General features: G+C 39.5%; 1 protein-coding gene across 4 annotated transcripts in view; it reads right to left on the reverse strand.

Annotated features, from left to right (window-relative positions):
- Nucleotides 1-16,908, reverse strand: part of pdm3 (POU-domain protein pdm3) — a 134,894-nt gene that overhangs the window by 6,285 nt on the left and 111,701 nt on the right. For 3 of the 4 annotated variants that reach the window (XM_029304625.2, XM_029304624.2, XM_029304626.2), the window contains 9 exons: nucleotides 9,645-9,825; nucleotides 9,389-9,547; nucleotides 9,028-9,219; nucleotides 6,915-7,076; nucleotides 6,198-6,451; nucleotides 5,057-5,273; nucleotides 2,987-3,167; nucleotides 2,187-2,243; nucleotides 1,190-1,273 (listed from right to left, as the gene is read on the reverse strand). In XM_029304625.2, coding sequence (XP_029160458.1) covers nucleotides 1,190-1,273; nucleotides 2,187-2,243; nucleotides 2,987-3,167; nucleotides 5,057-5,273; nucleotides 6,198-6,451; nucleotides 6,915-7,076; nucleotides 9,028-9,219; nucleotides 9,389-9,547; nucleotides 9,645-9,825 — 1,487 coding nt within the window. The remainder of the gene's footprint in view (nucleotides 1-1,189; nucleotides 1,274-2,186; nucleotides 2,244-2,986; nucleotides 3,168-5,056; nucleotides 5,274-6,197; nucleotides 6,452-6,914; nucleotides 7,077-9,027; nucleotides 9,220-9,388; nucleotides 9,548-9,644; nucleotides 9,826-16,908) is intronic. The other variant, XM_029304627.2, reaches the window with a different exon arrangement.

Raw genomic sequence — 16,908 nt, forward strand, 5'->3', positions numbered from 1 at the left:
GCGCTTTTTCCGCGGATCTTTCCTCCGCGGATCGAAGCGTAATGATTTTATCGTTGCTTCAAGCAACACGCTTTTGTGCGAATAAACACGAACTGTTTGATAGCAAACTGCTGCTGTTTCTTTCGTCTCCGTCGATTTATGCTTGTAGTTACAAATGTAGAAATTATGAGAACATCGATCCGTATGTTTGCATTAATATCGTTTATATTTAGTGCTAAATGGGGTCGCTCAATTTTAAATTATATTTACTTTTTATAATCTCATAATATAAATACGCAGAATTTTTCGCATTAAAAATTATCGTATTTAAATGGAAAATTAAATAGGAATCACATGGAAATGTCCAATATTTTTTAAGTAAGATTGCATATAATTAAGCAATAATCATGGGAATAAAAATCAGAAAAAATATGCAATAATAATAATAATATAATCACCTAACTTGTGTATATGATAATTTAATTTCCAATTTAATTTCAGAAAAGTTATAAGCTATAAAAGCGGAGAAAAATGCATCAGCACTCAGATTGCATGATGTCAAAACTGCATCGCGATGCTTTTCCAGCCGTGACGCGGCTACATGGACTCCTGATTAGCTCGCGGCTAAATAAAGTTCATTAGATTTTATATATCGGCTCGTAAAATTTACACCTCATGAAAATACCGAGTCCGAGATTCTTAAGCATTAAGGATCGGCGGATCTCTCGCGACACGGAGCGAAAACCATCGTGGCCGCATTTGCCGCGTAGTTGCCTGTAGCTGAATCGCGCAGCATCTCGTAACGGTTTCTTCCATTCTAATTAACATTCCGCGTATTTATTAGACGCAGATCCGCAATTAATCAGGTGAATTCAATTAGCGAATTACCAATTAGCACGTACACGTTCGCACGCTCTCGTGCAGACGCGAAGTCGAGGTCGCATCGGACGATTGCGAAATAATCATGTATCACAAATACAACATTAGGACTTGACTCGTAATCGAGAGAATTCCGCGTGTCTAGAGAGAATAGCAGAGCGAGATACTCGGTTATTTAAATTTAAATTAATTACGGCGCGTTTATATGGAAAATAAAAAGAGATCGTTGCATTTATTATTTTATATGTCGAAGAAAAAGAAACTTCTCACGATGTGTGTTCGCGATGTAATAATTCTTATTAATACAAAATATTGTAGTGGTATTACTCACCTCTCTTCTGCCTCCTTCATCCACCTTTCGAGGACCGGCTTAATTTTCTGCGCGCTTTTCGGCGTAATGTCCAGCTTTTCGAATCTAAAGCCAAGAATAAGGCTTGATCCATCTTCTTAGATTTCAATTTCTCGGGAAATTGAGAAAAAATAATGGAAGGAAATGGATGTGCGTATCGAGAGACAAGATGACAAAGACGTAAAATGATGAAATCTTCAACTTCGTACATAATACAATATATATAATAAAATATGTAATTTGTTTTTTTTTATATTTTCTCTTGTTAGCGTATATTTACTTCTCGGCCTTACGTCTTTGTCCCACTAAAGGAGCACTAAGAAACATGCATTGATTCAATAACAGGACATTGACAATGCGTGCATGCTTTAAGGTTTGGTGATGCCGTGTATGATGTTGCCAACGCGCTACGCAAACGCTTCTCTCTCGCGCGGGCGAAAGTTCGAGTCTCTCGGACTTTGATCGTGAAGAAATCCAGAGCTTTTATAGACTCGACGAACGTTAAAAATTGCGAGAGTCCTTCGACTTTGTTCTATTCTTTTATTCTTAGCGCGTTGGCGACATCATGCCCAAGTTTGCCAATGCCCTGGCTCGAAGAAAGTTAATTTTAGAAGTGCTCCTTTTCGCGCATCTCTTTTCCGAACGGAATTAGAAATTAGTGAGAGTGCTTGTGCAGCTATACCCAAATACGCCTGCCGATTCTAAAGCAGGAGAAGACCGCGAAATCGGATGAGCGCAAATGACGAAGAGAGAAGAGAGAATTAGATTATATCTTGTATCTGATTTTTATGCGTCGTTGACATTAACGATTGATTGATCGATTATAGTTCTCTTTCTCTCTTTTTAAAGCTCCTTCTCCCGACCGTCGGAAGATACGTTCTCAATTTTCCATCGTTGGGTATAACTGCGATTTCTTAAAGGATTTTCGAGTTTTTAGATTTTTAGGTAAATTAAGTAGCGCAATGAGGGGTGAACGTACGTAGCTTGCTGCTGAGAGGCAATCTGCGAGGCAGCGTACATCTGGGTAGCCAGGGCACTGGGGAACAATCACCAATGCTTATGTTAGTTGATTTACGATAAGAATTTTTTAAAAGGTATAAACTTTTTTCTCTCTGCTCGTTACCGGCATCACCACGGTGGTTCCCATTCGCATTTCGAATCGACACGCTCGATCGACGAAGAAGGTAAATAGTATAAGTCTGGAAAGCCCATATTCATAAACATTTATTACCCGTTATACGTTCACTATGAACGTATAATAATTTTGTGAAATTTCTCTACGGATATCTTTAAATTAACGTAATTTCTAATTATTGATAGTATCAAACATTAGATCTACATTTAAGCTGCAGCATAAATCAGGAACCATCGTGGTGTATGCTGGTATAAATAAGTTTATCTTGCACCTCCAAATTAAATAATGTACCTGCGAAAGCTGCATCGAAAATTTTCTAGTCTTTGAACGAATTTCAAACGTTGCGATAAATTAGACGCGAATAGCAATTTTGTTTAATATTATCACACGAGGATGAGGAAACAAAAGTATAAAACTGTTTCGCGAGCCTTATATTCGGGCGTTTATTCCTAATGAAAGATACTATTATAAAACGAACGGATCACTATTTCTCTTTTTGCTACTCCGTGAACTAATTCCAACCCTTTCTACGCCATTTCCAGTGACCTGGCACACTGTCGTTTTACATTCTACCATATTATTGAATTCTCATTAGCGACGTCCGTTTCGACGAACGCGAGGAGGACGACGCAACGAAAACTAACCTGCATATGGCACTTTGGCTGTATGCGGGTCCTTCGGTGACGCTCAGGGCCTGCCCGACCTGGGTCTGTGTCAGACCCAGCGATAGTCTACGCAGCTTAAAGACTTTCGCGAACTCCTTGATCTCGTCCAAATTGATCCCATCGACCACATTGTTAGTGGCTTCATTGATCGTTGGTTGGTCTGTAATGAAAGTTCATATAACGCTCTACTCTGATTTTTTTTAATAAAAAAAAATAAATAAATCACGATTTACTGGTTTTTAATTTTTTAGCAAAGAAAAATTAAGTCTAATTTTATGCTGAATAAATTCCAAATATAAATTAGCAAGAGTTTCTTATTCAGTATTTTAAATTTTTTACTAGTAATTTTATCGTTTATTGAATATTCTTATTTTTTTATAACAATTGTTTAAACGAATTCTTGATTGTATGAATCACCTCATAAGTTAGTCGCAGATAGGATACCGAGCCAATTGTAAACGAGATGAAATATTCGTGGTTCAAGGGTTAATGCGATAAACATTCTTGCGTCACGCGTGTGATCAGTTTTATGATTCTAATGGTGCATTTTGAGCACAAGCCAGGGATTCATTGCTAGTCATTCGAGCACACATTTCAATCGATTCATCGGAACGTACCGAAGCTCTTATGAGACGGCTAATGACATCAAGCAGCTTCGTTACAGCAGTTCAAGCTGTAACGATTTCTCTCGTAAATCTGTCACCCCGAATGTATACGCATGCAATAGAAATGCCCGTAATCTCGACCAGTCTGCCTGGTTTCTGCACCGCGCGAAACTGCAAATCCTTCTTCTGGCACGATATTTCTGTGATCATTAATTTTCGATCGAGGCCCCATAAGTACTTTGCACGTTTCAAACAAAAAGTTGCGAATGCATTAGATTCGATTATAACACAAAATTTTTGCAACTAATCGCGCTTATTAATTAATTTATTCCAAGTAGTATACGAGTTGCAAATTGCATTAAATTAAATATAATTCTTGATATATATATATATATATATATATATATATATATATATATATTATAATGACTAAAGTTTAATTACTTACAAATTCATGTAATAAAAACTTGAAATATATTAATTATACAACACAGTAGAAATTATATAAGATCATATTTTTTTGTAATTGTAGTATTGCTTCCTGTTTTCTATGCGAATCACTGAAATATTATCGGAGAATGGTTAGTAAAGGCAAATATTTATGAAGTTTTGCTCCCATCTAACACCAGCAATTGAGAATCGTTAGCTTCACGCGTTGAATGATTATTCCACCGCGTCAGAATGACGAAGTGCCAGTCTACGCGATGATTGTAAGTTATTAAAATTATTGTCAGCCAACACGAGGTTACGCGCGCTGCTGGAATCTTTATGGCTTCCTAGAAGGCAGTAAGCAGCGAACTAATGCACCGTAATGAGTGTTATATGATATTCTATTACAGTTATCAAACGATCGATGCCCGTTCGAAATACTATTTGCCAGCTACAGAAACGCGCATTTAAATATTAAATCGCGTCTTGTGCGACGGCAGTTTTTACCGTATTGTTGAAGAGAAGTATTTGAACAATCGCGGTAAAATTGAAAAATAGTATGCGTGCACGCTTCAATTATCAGAAATATACGTTTGCGAATTTATATACAATCACACGTAGCCGCGATTAACGTCCCTGTCAAAGATATCAGTTAGAATGTGACAACTTGGCAAGATAAAGATAAGAAACGCGTTTGCATGTGGTAATTGCTTCTTTAAGTGAGATCATTATGCATGCAATTACTTGTCGACATTAGCAACTGTGCTTCTCTATATAGGCAAGATGATTGCGAATATAGGAAGACGATGTCCTCTGCAAAAGTTGTAATTAAAAGCTGTCAAGAAATAACAACACGGTTACCCTCGGGGCCTCGATTATCATTTTCACGCGCATGTTGATGTGTCATTTTAAACGCACTGCCAAGTAAACCGCACAGATCATTTTGACTTTCGACCCCCCCCCCCCCACCGATTAATAGTTATTGCGCGAAAAAGAAATAAGCTGTATCTCTTACTCGGTGAATCGTTCAGGAGATCATCCTCCTCTTCCTTCGGGCTATGCATATTGCTCGGGGAAGCTTTTAGTCCGACACCGCCTGGTCCATGCGTTGTCGTGATGGTAATCTCGCCGTTGCTGGCGGCCAATCTGTTCAAGGCGGATGCGGCGGACACGACAGATTCGTTCAAAGGCGACGACTGCTCCGGTCGTTCCCTGTGATGTTTTTCCGTTGGCTGTGAACAATACAGTAGTAGCGGACAGATTAGCGGGGACTCTACCGCGAAGACATGACAATGCTCCTCTTCCGCGCCAATTATGCACTTAATAATGAGACGGAACCGCTCGGATCGGGACACTTTAGAGTCTAATTAGCGGAAGGAATGCCGCCAGTACTGACGGAATACTTTCTTAACAAGATCGCTCAATATCGAGAATTATTCAAGTTGCTCCGCTGATCTCGCCGTTGAGTCTTCTCCGTATCACGGAAATTGTGTATATTCGATTGTTCGAGTACGTCATGCGATTCGATAAAAATCAATTTGCATTGTTGAAAAAATTTGGAAAAGAGAAATCAGCAAAGATATCTTTTTCAATTCCTACACAACATATTGTTTGTCGATGAAAGATTATAGATAAAATTAAGAGAATAACATATTAGACGATCGCTATTGAGATAAAGCACGAAATACATGATAGTTACGGTTTTCGTAAAAAGCAATATTTTCTTTTACAATAGGCTTCATATTTTTGTGATATCACGTAGAAGTATAGATAGTTGAAACCGTAACAAGTAATGATGGACGTATCAATTTCATTCTGTGTAGTATGACATGAAAGATTATATTTTATATCTACAAGAACAGTTATCTAAATATATATATATATAAATATATAATACATATATTATATATATTATATATAAAATTATATAATTATTTTTAAATTCAAAAAGTAATTATGAAATAATATTATATATTAAATATATATAAAATTAAAATAATAACATTAAAAATAAGTTATATTAATAATGTAGAATGATGTAGATCTTTTAAAATATTTTTTTTGCTTTCTTAAAAAGTTCTCGTAGTATTTTATACTAATTGTCTGCTACATATTTTCGAAAAATGATAGGCTTCTTTGTGGCCAGTCGTACATACTGTGTAATGATTCATATGCGAGGTGTGTCGGTGGCTGTGCTGTTGAGGCGATGTCGTTAGAAGTGGTTGCTGAGAAGCCTGAACGGCCTGTACAGCCTGCGCCGCTTGCGCCTGTGCCGCTTGGGCAGCCTGGAGCAGTTGCTGAGGCTGCATCGCGTTCAGAAGTTGTTGGCTTGCCGAGCTATTGCTCAGAAGATGCGGCAAAGCAGCAGGGTTCAGTCCTAATCCTGATGCCAGGCTGGGGCTCGTGGGAACTGATAAAAGGACAAGCAAACGCACACATAGTACGATATCCGATGCTACGTTAATCACAGAATAGGCACAATACACAGCCATAATACATATATCTTGACATGTCTAAGCATTTGACGAGACATTACAATGTCGTCAAAACATTTATATTATAATTTAATAAGGAAAAATTTATATATAGAAATTTAAAATTAGAGCAATTTTAATAAAAAGATAAAAAAATTTAATTTTGAACATTTATATTTTTGAAAATATCATTAAATTCAGATATTTTAAAAATTATTTATACGTATTAAGTATATTATTCTTCAATTCTATATAATATGATATATTGGAAACAATTATTTATTAATTGAAAAATTATTAGCAAACAAGAGAACAATTATACATATATATATATTAATATTCTGATAAAAATATATAATATTTTAATAATAAACGTTTTAAAACAATATATTAACTCACCATTGCTCGTAGGCGTATTAAGCATATTCTGTGGTTGAGCTAGAGACTGAAGATTCGCCAGTGTCGTAGAAACTACTTGTCCATTACTGAGCGCCAAATTTACCATTTGATTATTCGTGACGTGACTGACTGGTATGGTCAAAATGGTTTGCGTAGCGATCCCTGGGGAATAGGAAATATTTTTTATATTAAATGACATGCTAATATCGATGGAATATTACAAGTGAGAAAGGATAATTAATTTATGATATCCTTCGAAAGTGCTGTATAATCGTATCTCGAATCAATAGATACTTCATTTTCATTATGAACATAGTCCACGCGTCGTTGATCCAGGATGGGTGGTAAAGTTATCAGAGTCTCATAGAGGGATTATTAGGCAACCCATAGGGCAGGTAACCTCGCAGGCTAGCGTAGTTGGCAAACTATTATCGTCATCTTAATAGTGGGTACAGGTACTGGCACTGGACTGCGCTGCGAGAAGGACGCCTAATCATACTTAGAATAGTTTCGGGATTACCTCCAGCTCCGCTAATCTGATTACCCTGTACACGCGCTTAATATGATTACTGATCATGAGTACGTACCCGTGTTGCCACCTACAGCTAAGCTAAGCAAATCCCGTATTCCGAACAGCCATAAAAGTTTCACGTTCTGAGGTAAGGTCAACCGACAATCCTATTAACGTGCAGTTCAAACGTTGCCGAACGATAACGCGCCGTTAATACACCGTCAATAATGTACTGTCAACTCACATCTGATAAATCCGCGACGAGATTCGTAAAATATTTTATTTATCTTATCCGCGATAGCGATATAATAATTAGAGTTTACGTGTCTTATTATCTGTCAAAGGACGAAGAATTGTTTAAAAGTCGAAAATTTTATATATAAATAATTTATATATATATATAATATATATCATTTCTAATTTATATTTCTAATTTATATCTAAAGAAAAAATTGGAGGATATTATTTTTATTCTTAATTCTATTTATATTCTTAACGATTAAAACGTGCATGAGATCTCTCTTGTGTTTTAATCCTCGCCGGATCTTAATCGTTCATGCGCGACACGAATAAAATCTCGGGCGGCTGATATCACTTTAAATAAAGCCGGACATTCCTGCGCGGACAATAATTTCTATGAACGACAACCTATTGACCGCACTCTCGAGCACTCCTCGACTCATCCTCGCCGATACTCGATGTCTATCAGAGACCAATCGAGCGTTAGTCAGTTACCATCGATTGAGCCGAAAAGCAGTGCAAACATTATTTGCCGCCACGTAACTCGTCATTCTACCGCGGCCGGTCCATATCCACGAACTTCAATCCACTTAGGCGGAATCCCAAAGTTCTCCTTCTGCCTCTCATTCTCTACCTGTTCCGTACGCTCTATATCTCTATCTCTTTCTCTCTTCTCTCCTCTTTCCCTCCCTCTGTCTCTCCATTTGTCTCTGTCTTTCTCTTTCTCTCTCAATTGCCAGAATAGGAACCCAACTTGGTAGAAACGAAGTTAGCGCGGACCGCAATCGATATAATAGCGGTCGAATCCGCGGAGCTGCGATGTCCAGTGAGTGCTAGGGTTAGAAACAGGGAGGGGAGCGAAGGAGGAAAGGAGAAAGGGGAGGGAAGGACGAACCCGAGAAAGGAAGTAAAACGGGGTGGGATCCGTGGGGTTGGAGAGGGGTAGTGAGACGTTAATTATACATTGAAATTAGTTGCAGAGTTTGCCCTGTGCTCGCCGAGGCAGTCTAGGACCACTAAGTATGGACGACGGACCGGCCTTAGTCCGAGCTGGTCAGAGATAGTCGATATTATATTATATATCGGCACATCTTGATTGCACAACATTATGCGCCGGCACAGCGTCGGATTACTATGTGTTTCGCACAGCGAACGCGCCTTGATTTTACAAGCGGAAATTGTGTCGATAAAATTTTGAATAATTGAAATTATTATAATTTTCTAAATCTTACTCGCGACGACACAATCAAACTCAATATTACGACGAGATAAGATATACGATCAAAGGAAAGGTCAACTATATATATATATGTATATATACGGGAAATGATGAAAATGTATGCACGTGTTAGCGAAGCTTACCTTGTGAAGTGGGGATAAGAAGCTGAGCCCCTTGAATGCCCTGAACCAATTGACCGGACGTTAGGATGAATTGAGGCATTGCAACCGGTTGTGGTTGAGATAATAGCTGAGGTAACGTCGCCATTGGAGCCGAGCTAGGTGGCAGAAGGTGGGGAGCCGCTGTCGTACTCGAGGCTGTTGGTATCGTTCCACCTGGGAATGAAAATTAACAATTTCACCGCGTTAGATTACCTTTGTCATTTAATTCTCGCGCAATCCTCGATTCCGTGTTCCAACTTTAACCGTGCGAGTTTCTATATTCATTTTTAATTTCCATATCAAAAATTTCGATTAATTTATTATTATTTCTATCATTGCTTACCTGACGAGCTGACAGTCAGATTCAAAGGAGTATTGATTAACTGATTATTAGTCAATCCCGCCGTCATCCCTTGAAGACCAGCGGCCAATGACGCAACTTGTGGAAGATTTTGCAAATTCGCTAAGTTCTGGAGATTCTGAAGTGTCACCATACCGGCCACTATGCACAAAATTTTCGACAGTGAGAGCGCAATGTCGATATATCGAGAGAAAATCGATATATATATATAAAATTTTGAGGGAAAAAAGATATTTACTCGTTCCGTTTAGATGAGCTTGTGCAACCGCCGCACGTTTCGCTTGATGAAGATTTTCGGGTGATGGGCTCCGTCGTCTCTTTCGTGAATTCTTTATGTCATCTATCATCATTTGATGTTCGTGAAGCGCACCACCACCTGTCGCCGGTTCGGGACTTCCAGCGCTACTCCTATCGCTGTCCTGCAACAGAAATATAGATTCATTAATATATAATTAGAAATTAGATTGAAACTATATTACTTTTAATGTATAGGCAAACGTTATAAGAAGTGCTTCTAAATTGAATTCTACTGATAATTTATTATGCTGGATAATTGTGCTGGTAATATAATATTGTTTTAATTAATTAACTCTAATTAATATATCAATATACAGGTTATATTTTGCTGAAAAATCACACACTCTCTTGACCGTTTTTAGATAGTATGGATTGCATTTCCTCTCGCGTGAATTAATTAAATAGCCACGCAAAGATTTTAACACAAGCTAGCAATTTTTATTGCGGTGATTACATTTAACGCGAAAAACAGATTAATAATTATTTACAATTTATGTGATTGATATTTATTGAAATATATTATTTTAGTTTGACAAAAGCCAGAAGAAACAATGACACAAAGTGAAATATATGTGAAAGTAGATTAGTGAAAATAATTAGCGCGATACACAAACCAATGAGGCTTACGATGCTTCGGGGATCATTGTCGAATATCAATTTTCACTTATACATGGCAATGAAAATTGAGCTCGTCTGTATTATCTGCCGATATCGGTACTTGCCCATAAACATAATCCAGTAACGCGTGCAAAGTGATTTAGTTATTCACGCTCAATAACACATTTTTGAAATTAACTTGGTCATCGAACCGACCGCCCGATTTAATCAATACCAATTTGATGCAGCCGTGCGCGACATACGTTGCAATCGTGTGCAACTTCCAAAAATCTTTCAACGGCGCGAACGACCGTGAAAGATTATGCGCGAAGGCGAGAATTTACTTCTAGGGCGAAAAAAAATGTATTAATCACACGTTTTCTCGTCGCTTTCTGCTCTCGCGTGCCTGCAGATATATAATTCATGCATATTTACAGAATACCGGTGGAATAATTAACGAACGCCCGGCACATTAAGGCGTGCCGTGTATACGTATGTGTGCACGTATAGCCGAGGTTCTTAGAAGACAATCTAAATTATAATAAATCGATGGAGTATATATGCCGTAATGCTTTACCACCACGAGTGTATGTCGAGGATGGTGTGGTAGTGGTGGCTGTGCCGCGGAGAGTAATGTTACCGGTGCGGCCTCTTTGCATAATGGTATGGAAATATGCCGGAACGTGTATCGCCATAGTTGGATACAGATTAAGCGTTTTAGAGCTTCGACACTCGAGTAATTCGGGAAAAAGAGTTTCCGCGGATAACTGGATCCATGAATATATCCTGACTAAGCTTCTTCTCGGTGACTATCATCTTACTCTAGACGTATGATTGCTCTTACTATACATGCTTATGTGAATTTCAGAGACAAACTGTCACGCGTAAAGTCTACTAACAATAAGATAGGTTCGATGCAGCGCGATAAACGCGAATATCTTCTGCAAATCATCCTTTTTATTTATTTATTATTTATTTTGAAGAAAAAATCGTGAAACTGATGCGAGAATAACTGAGAACATAAAATAAAATACGCAGATATATCGTGTTAATTGCACACTGTCAAACAATCTCATTACATTCAGCTCGACTTTATATATAAAAAAAAAAAAAGATATCCTCTGGGTGTGCGGCTTGTAATCCCGGCTTGAATTTTCGTCAAAGTCGCACAATGGGCCGCGCGCATAGCTGGTCGAGGCATTTCATTGCATAAAAAATAGATAAAGCCTGGTCGATAGGTAACGAACGAAAATAGGAGGCGCGGCAGTTCAATTTTTTTTCCACGCAAATTCGTAAACGGCTATACCGCCAGTATAGCCACCCTATATTAAATGGACGAGACGAGGGGGATTAGTTGAATGCACAGGCTCAACCATTTTGCTTGTAAAAGTGCGCACGATATACAACCAGCCGTAGAAACATATGTTTACGGCTTTTCGATATTTCGCATAAATTAATCAGTGCTGCGGCATCGCAACGCACGATACAACGGCTTTTGTGTGAAATCATCGACTTTTCCTCAATTGAATGATTCTCTCCGTGGAAATATATATTTTTATTTTATCTATTAGAAATAGATATTTATGTAACTAATATACATTTTAATTAAGATATAAATGAAATCAGTTTCTTTATCGGGGATACGGTTTTCAGATTTCCAGAAATGTTGGATTTGGTATATTTCTGTATGATTTTTAATTACATATATACCATCTATAGATATACATAGTTACAAAGTAATGAAATAGATATAGCGATAATTCTATAATGTCGAGAAAATAAGTTATAATTTATAATTAGCATTTGATTTCTCGGTTCACGCCTCGGGACATTCAACGAGTCTCGACTTACTCAACCAAGTTGCACGAAAGGAGCGGTCGTGCCGCCCACGTCGTTGATCTCGCAGATCCTTTAAATTCCCTGGGAGAAATCGGTCGCGCAATCGGTAAAAAATCGTTATCCCACGTCCATATAGACTATCTCGCTAATGCGAAAAAGCGGGGCTGGATCTCCCTCGCTGCCGCGAGCAGCGGGACTAGCTGGTGAACGGCCAGTGTGGAAGGCACGAAAAAAATACATGATCAGAGTGAGATAGAGAGGATGAGAGGAGGGAGGGAAAGGGCGAACGAGCGTTCGGTTGGTCGTTGGAAATGCAACAATAAACATTACTTATCGGCGGGAGGGGAGGGTCTCTAACAATACGTATACGAGGAGAAGCGGCGCGGTAGCAAAGCGCAAGTTTTTTGCAATAAAGTCATTTCGAGCCGTTTGAGTTATGGGTAATTCCTGCGGAATGCCTGGGCCTGTGTGCGCTCGGAGCTAGCTGGTCCGAGTCCGGTCCATTGATTAGTATTAATGACTTAGCTGCACTCATTTCGCCCGAATAAAAGTAATTGGATTTGGCTTCGACCCCGCGCTGTGTAGTTTGGCGTCGACGGCGGCGTCGGGCGGCGTCGACGGCGGCGTCGGCGACGGCAGTGGCTGGCAGAACAAAACTCGGTGGGCGCGTGTAAAAATACATTAATATCTGTTTGCGCTTAATAAACGATAGCCGCGCTGACTTCAGACTAATGGCCGTATTCCGGAATCGGTAATACGCATTTTTATGTTTCTCTTTCTGATACGCGAGGCCGCGCCGCGTCCTGGTTCTATCCCATCTTCGGTTGCGTTTCTGGCTCTGGCGATCGATTTGTCGAGGCAGGCCACTGTTAGCGGTTTATGAAAATTGAACGATTTTTTTGGCAGGAGAAGGCTATAAACGCGAATTTTACTAGCTCGTGCTTCGAACGCCAGAAAGTACGCGAGAAATATTTAGCTGTTTTTCACAAATTTTCACGCGAATTGATTTTTTACCATATTAACCAACACATCAGTTAAGATTATGATGAAAAATATTAAACGCATGTTTGCCAAATTGAAGCTAGGAAATTTTTTTTATAAACATAGAATGTATATGCGCATGCATAGCTGGGCGTAAAATATATTTAAGTCAAATGCAGTAATTAGATTTGACTTGATTCGAATCTCGCAAATCTCTTCGAGCATCTAAATTACTTAATTAAATAGTTGTATTAAAATTCAGTTATAAACATTGTTTAGAAACACATATACGTTTGAGTGTTATAAAAGTAATTTAATTTTCGCAAATTATAATATCACTAATTATACGCGATCAATCGAAATCAATAATTATTTGAATTCATTCAACACGTGCGAAAGAAGACATAAAAAGATCAGAGAGAATGATGAATTTCCGTCACGATTAAAGATTTTAACGAATCTTGCGGGGAGCTCGCAATTATCACTGTGGTCATTGCGAAAGGGTGTTATCGGGAGTGGAAACCCAACGAGACAGTTGCAGAGGATCTCCTCTCTACACGAAAAGGACAAGAACGGAGACAACTAGAAAGGTAGATAGAGAGACCGTTTGGCAGAGAGAGAATAGTATAGAGATAGTCATGGAAGAGGAAGAAAGAGAAAACGAGAGAGGGAGTAAGAGATAGAATCCGCTCGACCCCTCGGTTCAGGCCGCTTTGTCTGTAAGTGTAATTAGTCCAGGGTGGGGTTCCTGGGGAGTCGAGGCTCGGGGGTATAAGGGAGGGCAAAAGAAGGGGGGTGCAGTGGAGGAACGGCGTGGTTCATCCTGGCTTCCCTCGCCCCATCGTCGTGCCCCACCACCGCCTTATTTATATGCAAATGAGCTTCATTTCGCGATATTAATGTTCCACCCGAGTCGGCCTGCCTCGGCGCGAAGGGGTGCGAGGATACGCGGAAAAGGGTTCGTCCTCGTATATATGTTTACGACCGTTTCGCCTGCATGGACAGCAGTCGAGTCAAAATGTCAAAAATAGCGACGACCTCGATACGCGCCCGAATAGTCCGAATTTCGTCTTTCGGTAGACGAAAATGTACAAAATTTGCGTTTAATATTATCATAATGCTTAGTCTTCGCATAGGCCGATCGAAAATTACCAACGGCACGCCGTTATAATCCCAAGTCGCGACTCTTATATGGCGCGTAGATAGTATAGATAATGACCGATTTATCGTAACGAGTGGAGCGTGGCAACGGGTAGAGACAGACCCCCATCAAGGCCCTACCGGGGTAAATTAACAACAGACAAGCCACTTGAAACATTACCGAGGCTTCCTAGCAAAGCAAGTCGGGGGTGGGCTCGCGCTGTTGCCTTACTCAACATAAATTAGGGCCGATAGAAAGGGTAGATTGCACAATGTTGAGTGTATAACGACCGGCGCCGTGTTCTGTGCTGGTAACGGTGTCTCGAGCATCCGCGCGTCGCGTCTTATTCTTGCAACACACGCGAGCACCGAAAAATCTTGCACGCCACGTGATATTCGCGCACTCTCGTGACCAAGAAAGTTTGAGCGCCAAATCCCGTGTTAATCGATGCAAGATTTGTCGCGCATAATGCCGCTATGATTTTCGTCATTTTTTTCTCTCTTCTCTCCTCCGCGTATACATTTTTCATAAAATTGTCAATTTTTCCAAGATGGTAAAATCTTTGCCGGGGAAATGTATTTGCGTACAAGTTAATATAGCTGCGTAAAATAAATCGAGATCTGTATTAAGAGAATGAAATATTTTAATAAAATGTAGTTTCATTTTTTGTTAATTTCGCATCATCGCGCAATATTAAAGCGCATTTTTGCATAATCATGTAGAATTGAGAGAGAAAGTGATCGTTACGCTGAACGGCGTCGCCGGTAATGTCCCGAGTTCCTTCGAAAAGCTTAATTACGACGAGTCAGCGAAATAATTCGAAATAGGAGTAAACGTTTGTGCCGACGGTATTTGCATTTAATGGATATTAAAATGAATGACCATCGCTCATTACGAATGCCGCGGGGCGTTCGTGGTAAAATCGTGGGTAATGAAGTCGCGAGACGAATCTTACTTGTAAATGGATCCTTCATTATATCCAGATACAGTTCTTTGAGGAACGCGTCCTAACGACTGTTCGGATACGTCGCTAAGAAATTTATGAGAATTTCTCATCGTAATATCGGAAAATAAGGGCGTATAATCGTCCTTTATAATCTCGCAAATATGGACTTGATGAGATATTATACTTTTGAATTAGAGATCTTTTCTTCTCGCGCAACTTAATAAGTTTGACATTTGACATATCTAAATAATGAAACGCATTGTTAAGGAAAATAAGACAAGACTTTTGAATTTTTTCCATTAATATACATAATTACAAAATAAAAATACAAAAGAGGCATGCAATCTTGATTCATGTTTTTTCAAAAAAAAAAAAAAAAAATGTTTTTTCTCCTTCCCTGAGATCAGCGCTAACAATCAACTCGAACATTCCGTGTATTCTTCACGGCGGGCATCTTAATGCGCGCGAGTCATAAACCGCGGGAACGTGGTGTAAATCTATTCGTACCGTCGTTGTTTAGCTCGGTCTGCGCCCTAAGAGAGGACGGTCGGTCGAAGTAGAGAAAGAGAGGGAGGACAGGGACAACGCCGACGGGGTGGCTGAGTGAGAGAATCGGAGGTGGGTCGACCGATGCATGAATATACATGACCTTACCACCAACCCTTACACCGCAACGGGGCTCTGCTTACATTATTGTATATCTAATTCCGTGGATGGTTCTCAAAATTTGCCGACCGCCATCGCGACGACGGCGCGTCCCGTTGCCCGTCTACATCCGGCTGAGAATCACTGCCGGCTCGCGACATTATGCAGGCAGTCTACATATTATACATTCGGACTGGGATTCAATTAAGTTTGGTTAGACCAAGTCCCGCGGCCCTCTCCCGCATCCGGCCTGTACTTCCTTTCTCCGACTCGCGCCTGGTTCCGAGTAGCGCACATTTTTGGTGCAACCGATATTGTCAACGAACAAGACCATCGCCTAGCTTGTTGTTCGACACTGCATTTCGTCTCCAAGATTTATCATCGTACCTGATTTATTATAGCTTATATACATATATATATATATATATAATTGTCTTTATTATCGCGCAAATATGATCTCGATGAGATGTTGTATTTTTTAATTCAATCTTTCAACTCGAAAAATAACAAGACAATTATACGTATATACATATTTAATGATGTGTACTGAAGATGACAGGATGTAAAGAAAATCTATTCTTTTGATAAAGACGCGATAGAAGATATAAATTGAAATTAATAGTAATAAGCATACGGAAGTGTTTAACAACGAAGCTACGTTTGTAGCAAGTTACCTTACATCTTCTGAATTTCTCATTGCAAAAAAAAATCTATATGATCTCTCATCGAAACTACCGATTATCCATCAACTGATTCAAGTGTGCATGGTCGAATCGGTGGTCGCGACTTAAGCGGCAGGAGCCGCAGTTTGATATTCGGTGGTCGTCACCAGCTGTGTGGCAATAAGGTTAATTGAAATACGTCAAGTATGTATAGTCGTAGTGTTGAGAATACTTATACGAGTTGGCGCATCGGCTCAAGACACACATACTATACGTGTGTGCGCGCGCTCGTGACACACTTCGATATATACTACTGGATGGATAATTAACGGGACCACGTGGTGCAGTCACGATACGAAGAGACGCGTCACGGACGAGAGCGTCGGCGAGTGCG

The sequence above is a fragment of the Nylanderia fulva genome, unplaced genomic scaffold (assembly GCF_048542155.1).
Source record: "Nylanderia fulva isolate GAGA-0341 unplaced genomic scaffold, ASM4854215v1 Scaffold13, whole genome shotgun sequence".
NCBI lineage: Eukaryota > Metazoa > Arthropoda > Insecta > Hymenoptera > Formicidae > Nylanderia > Nylanderia fulva.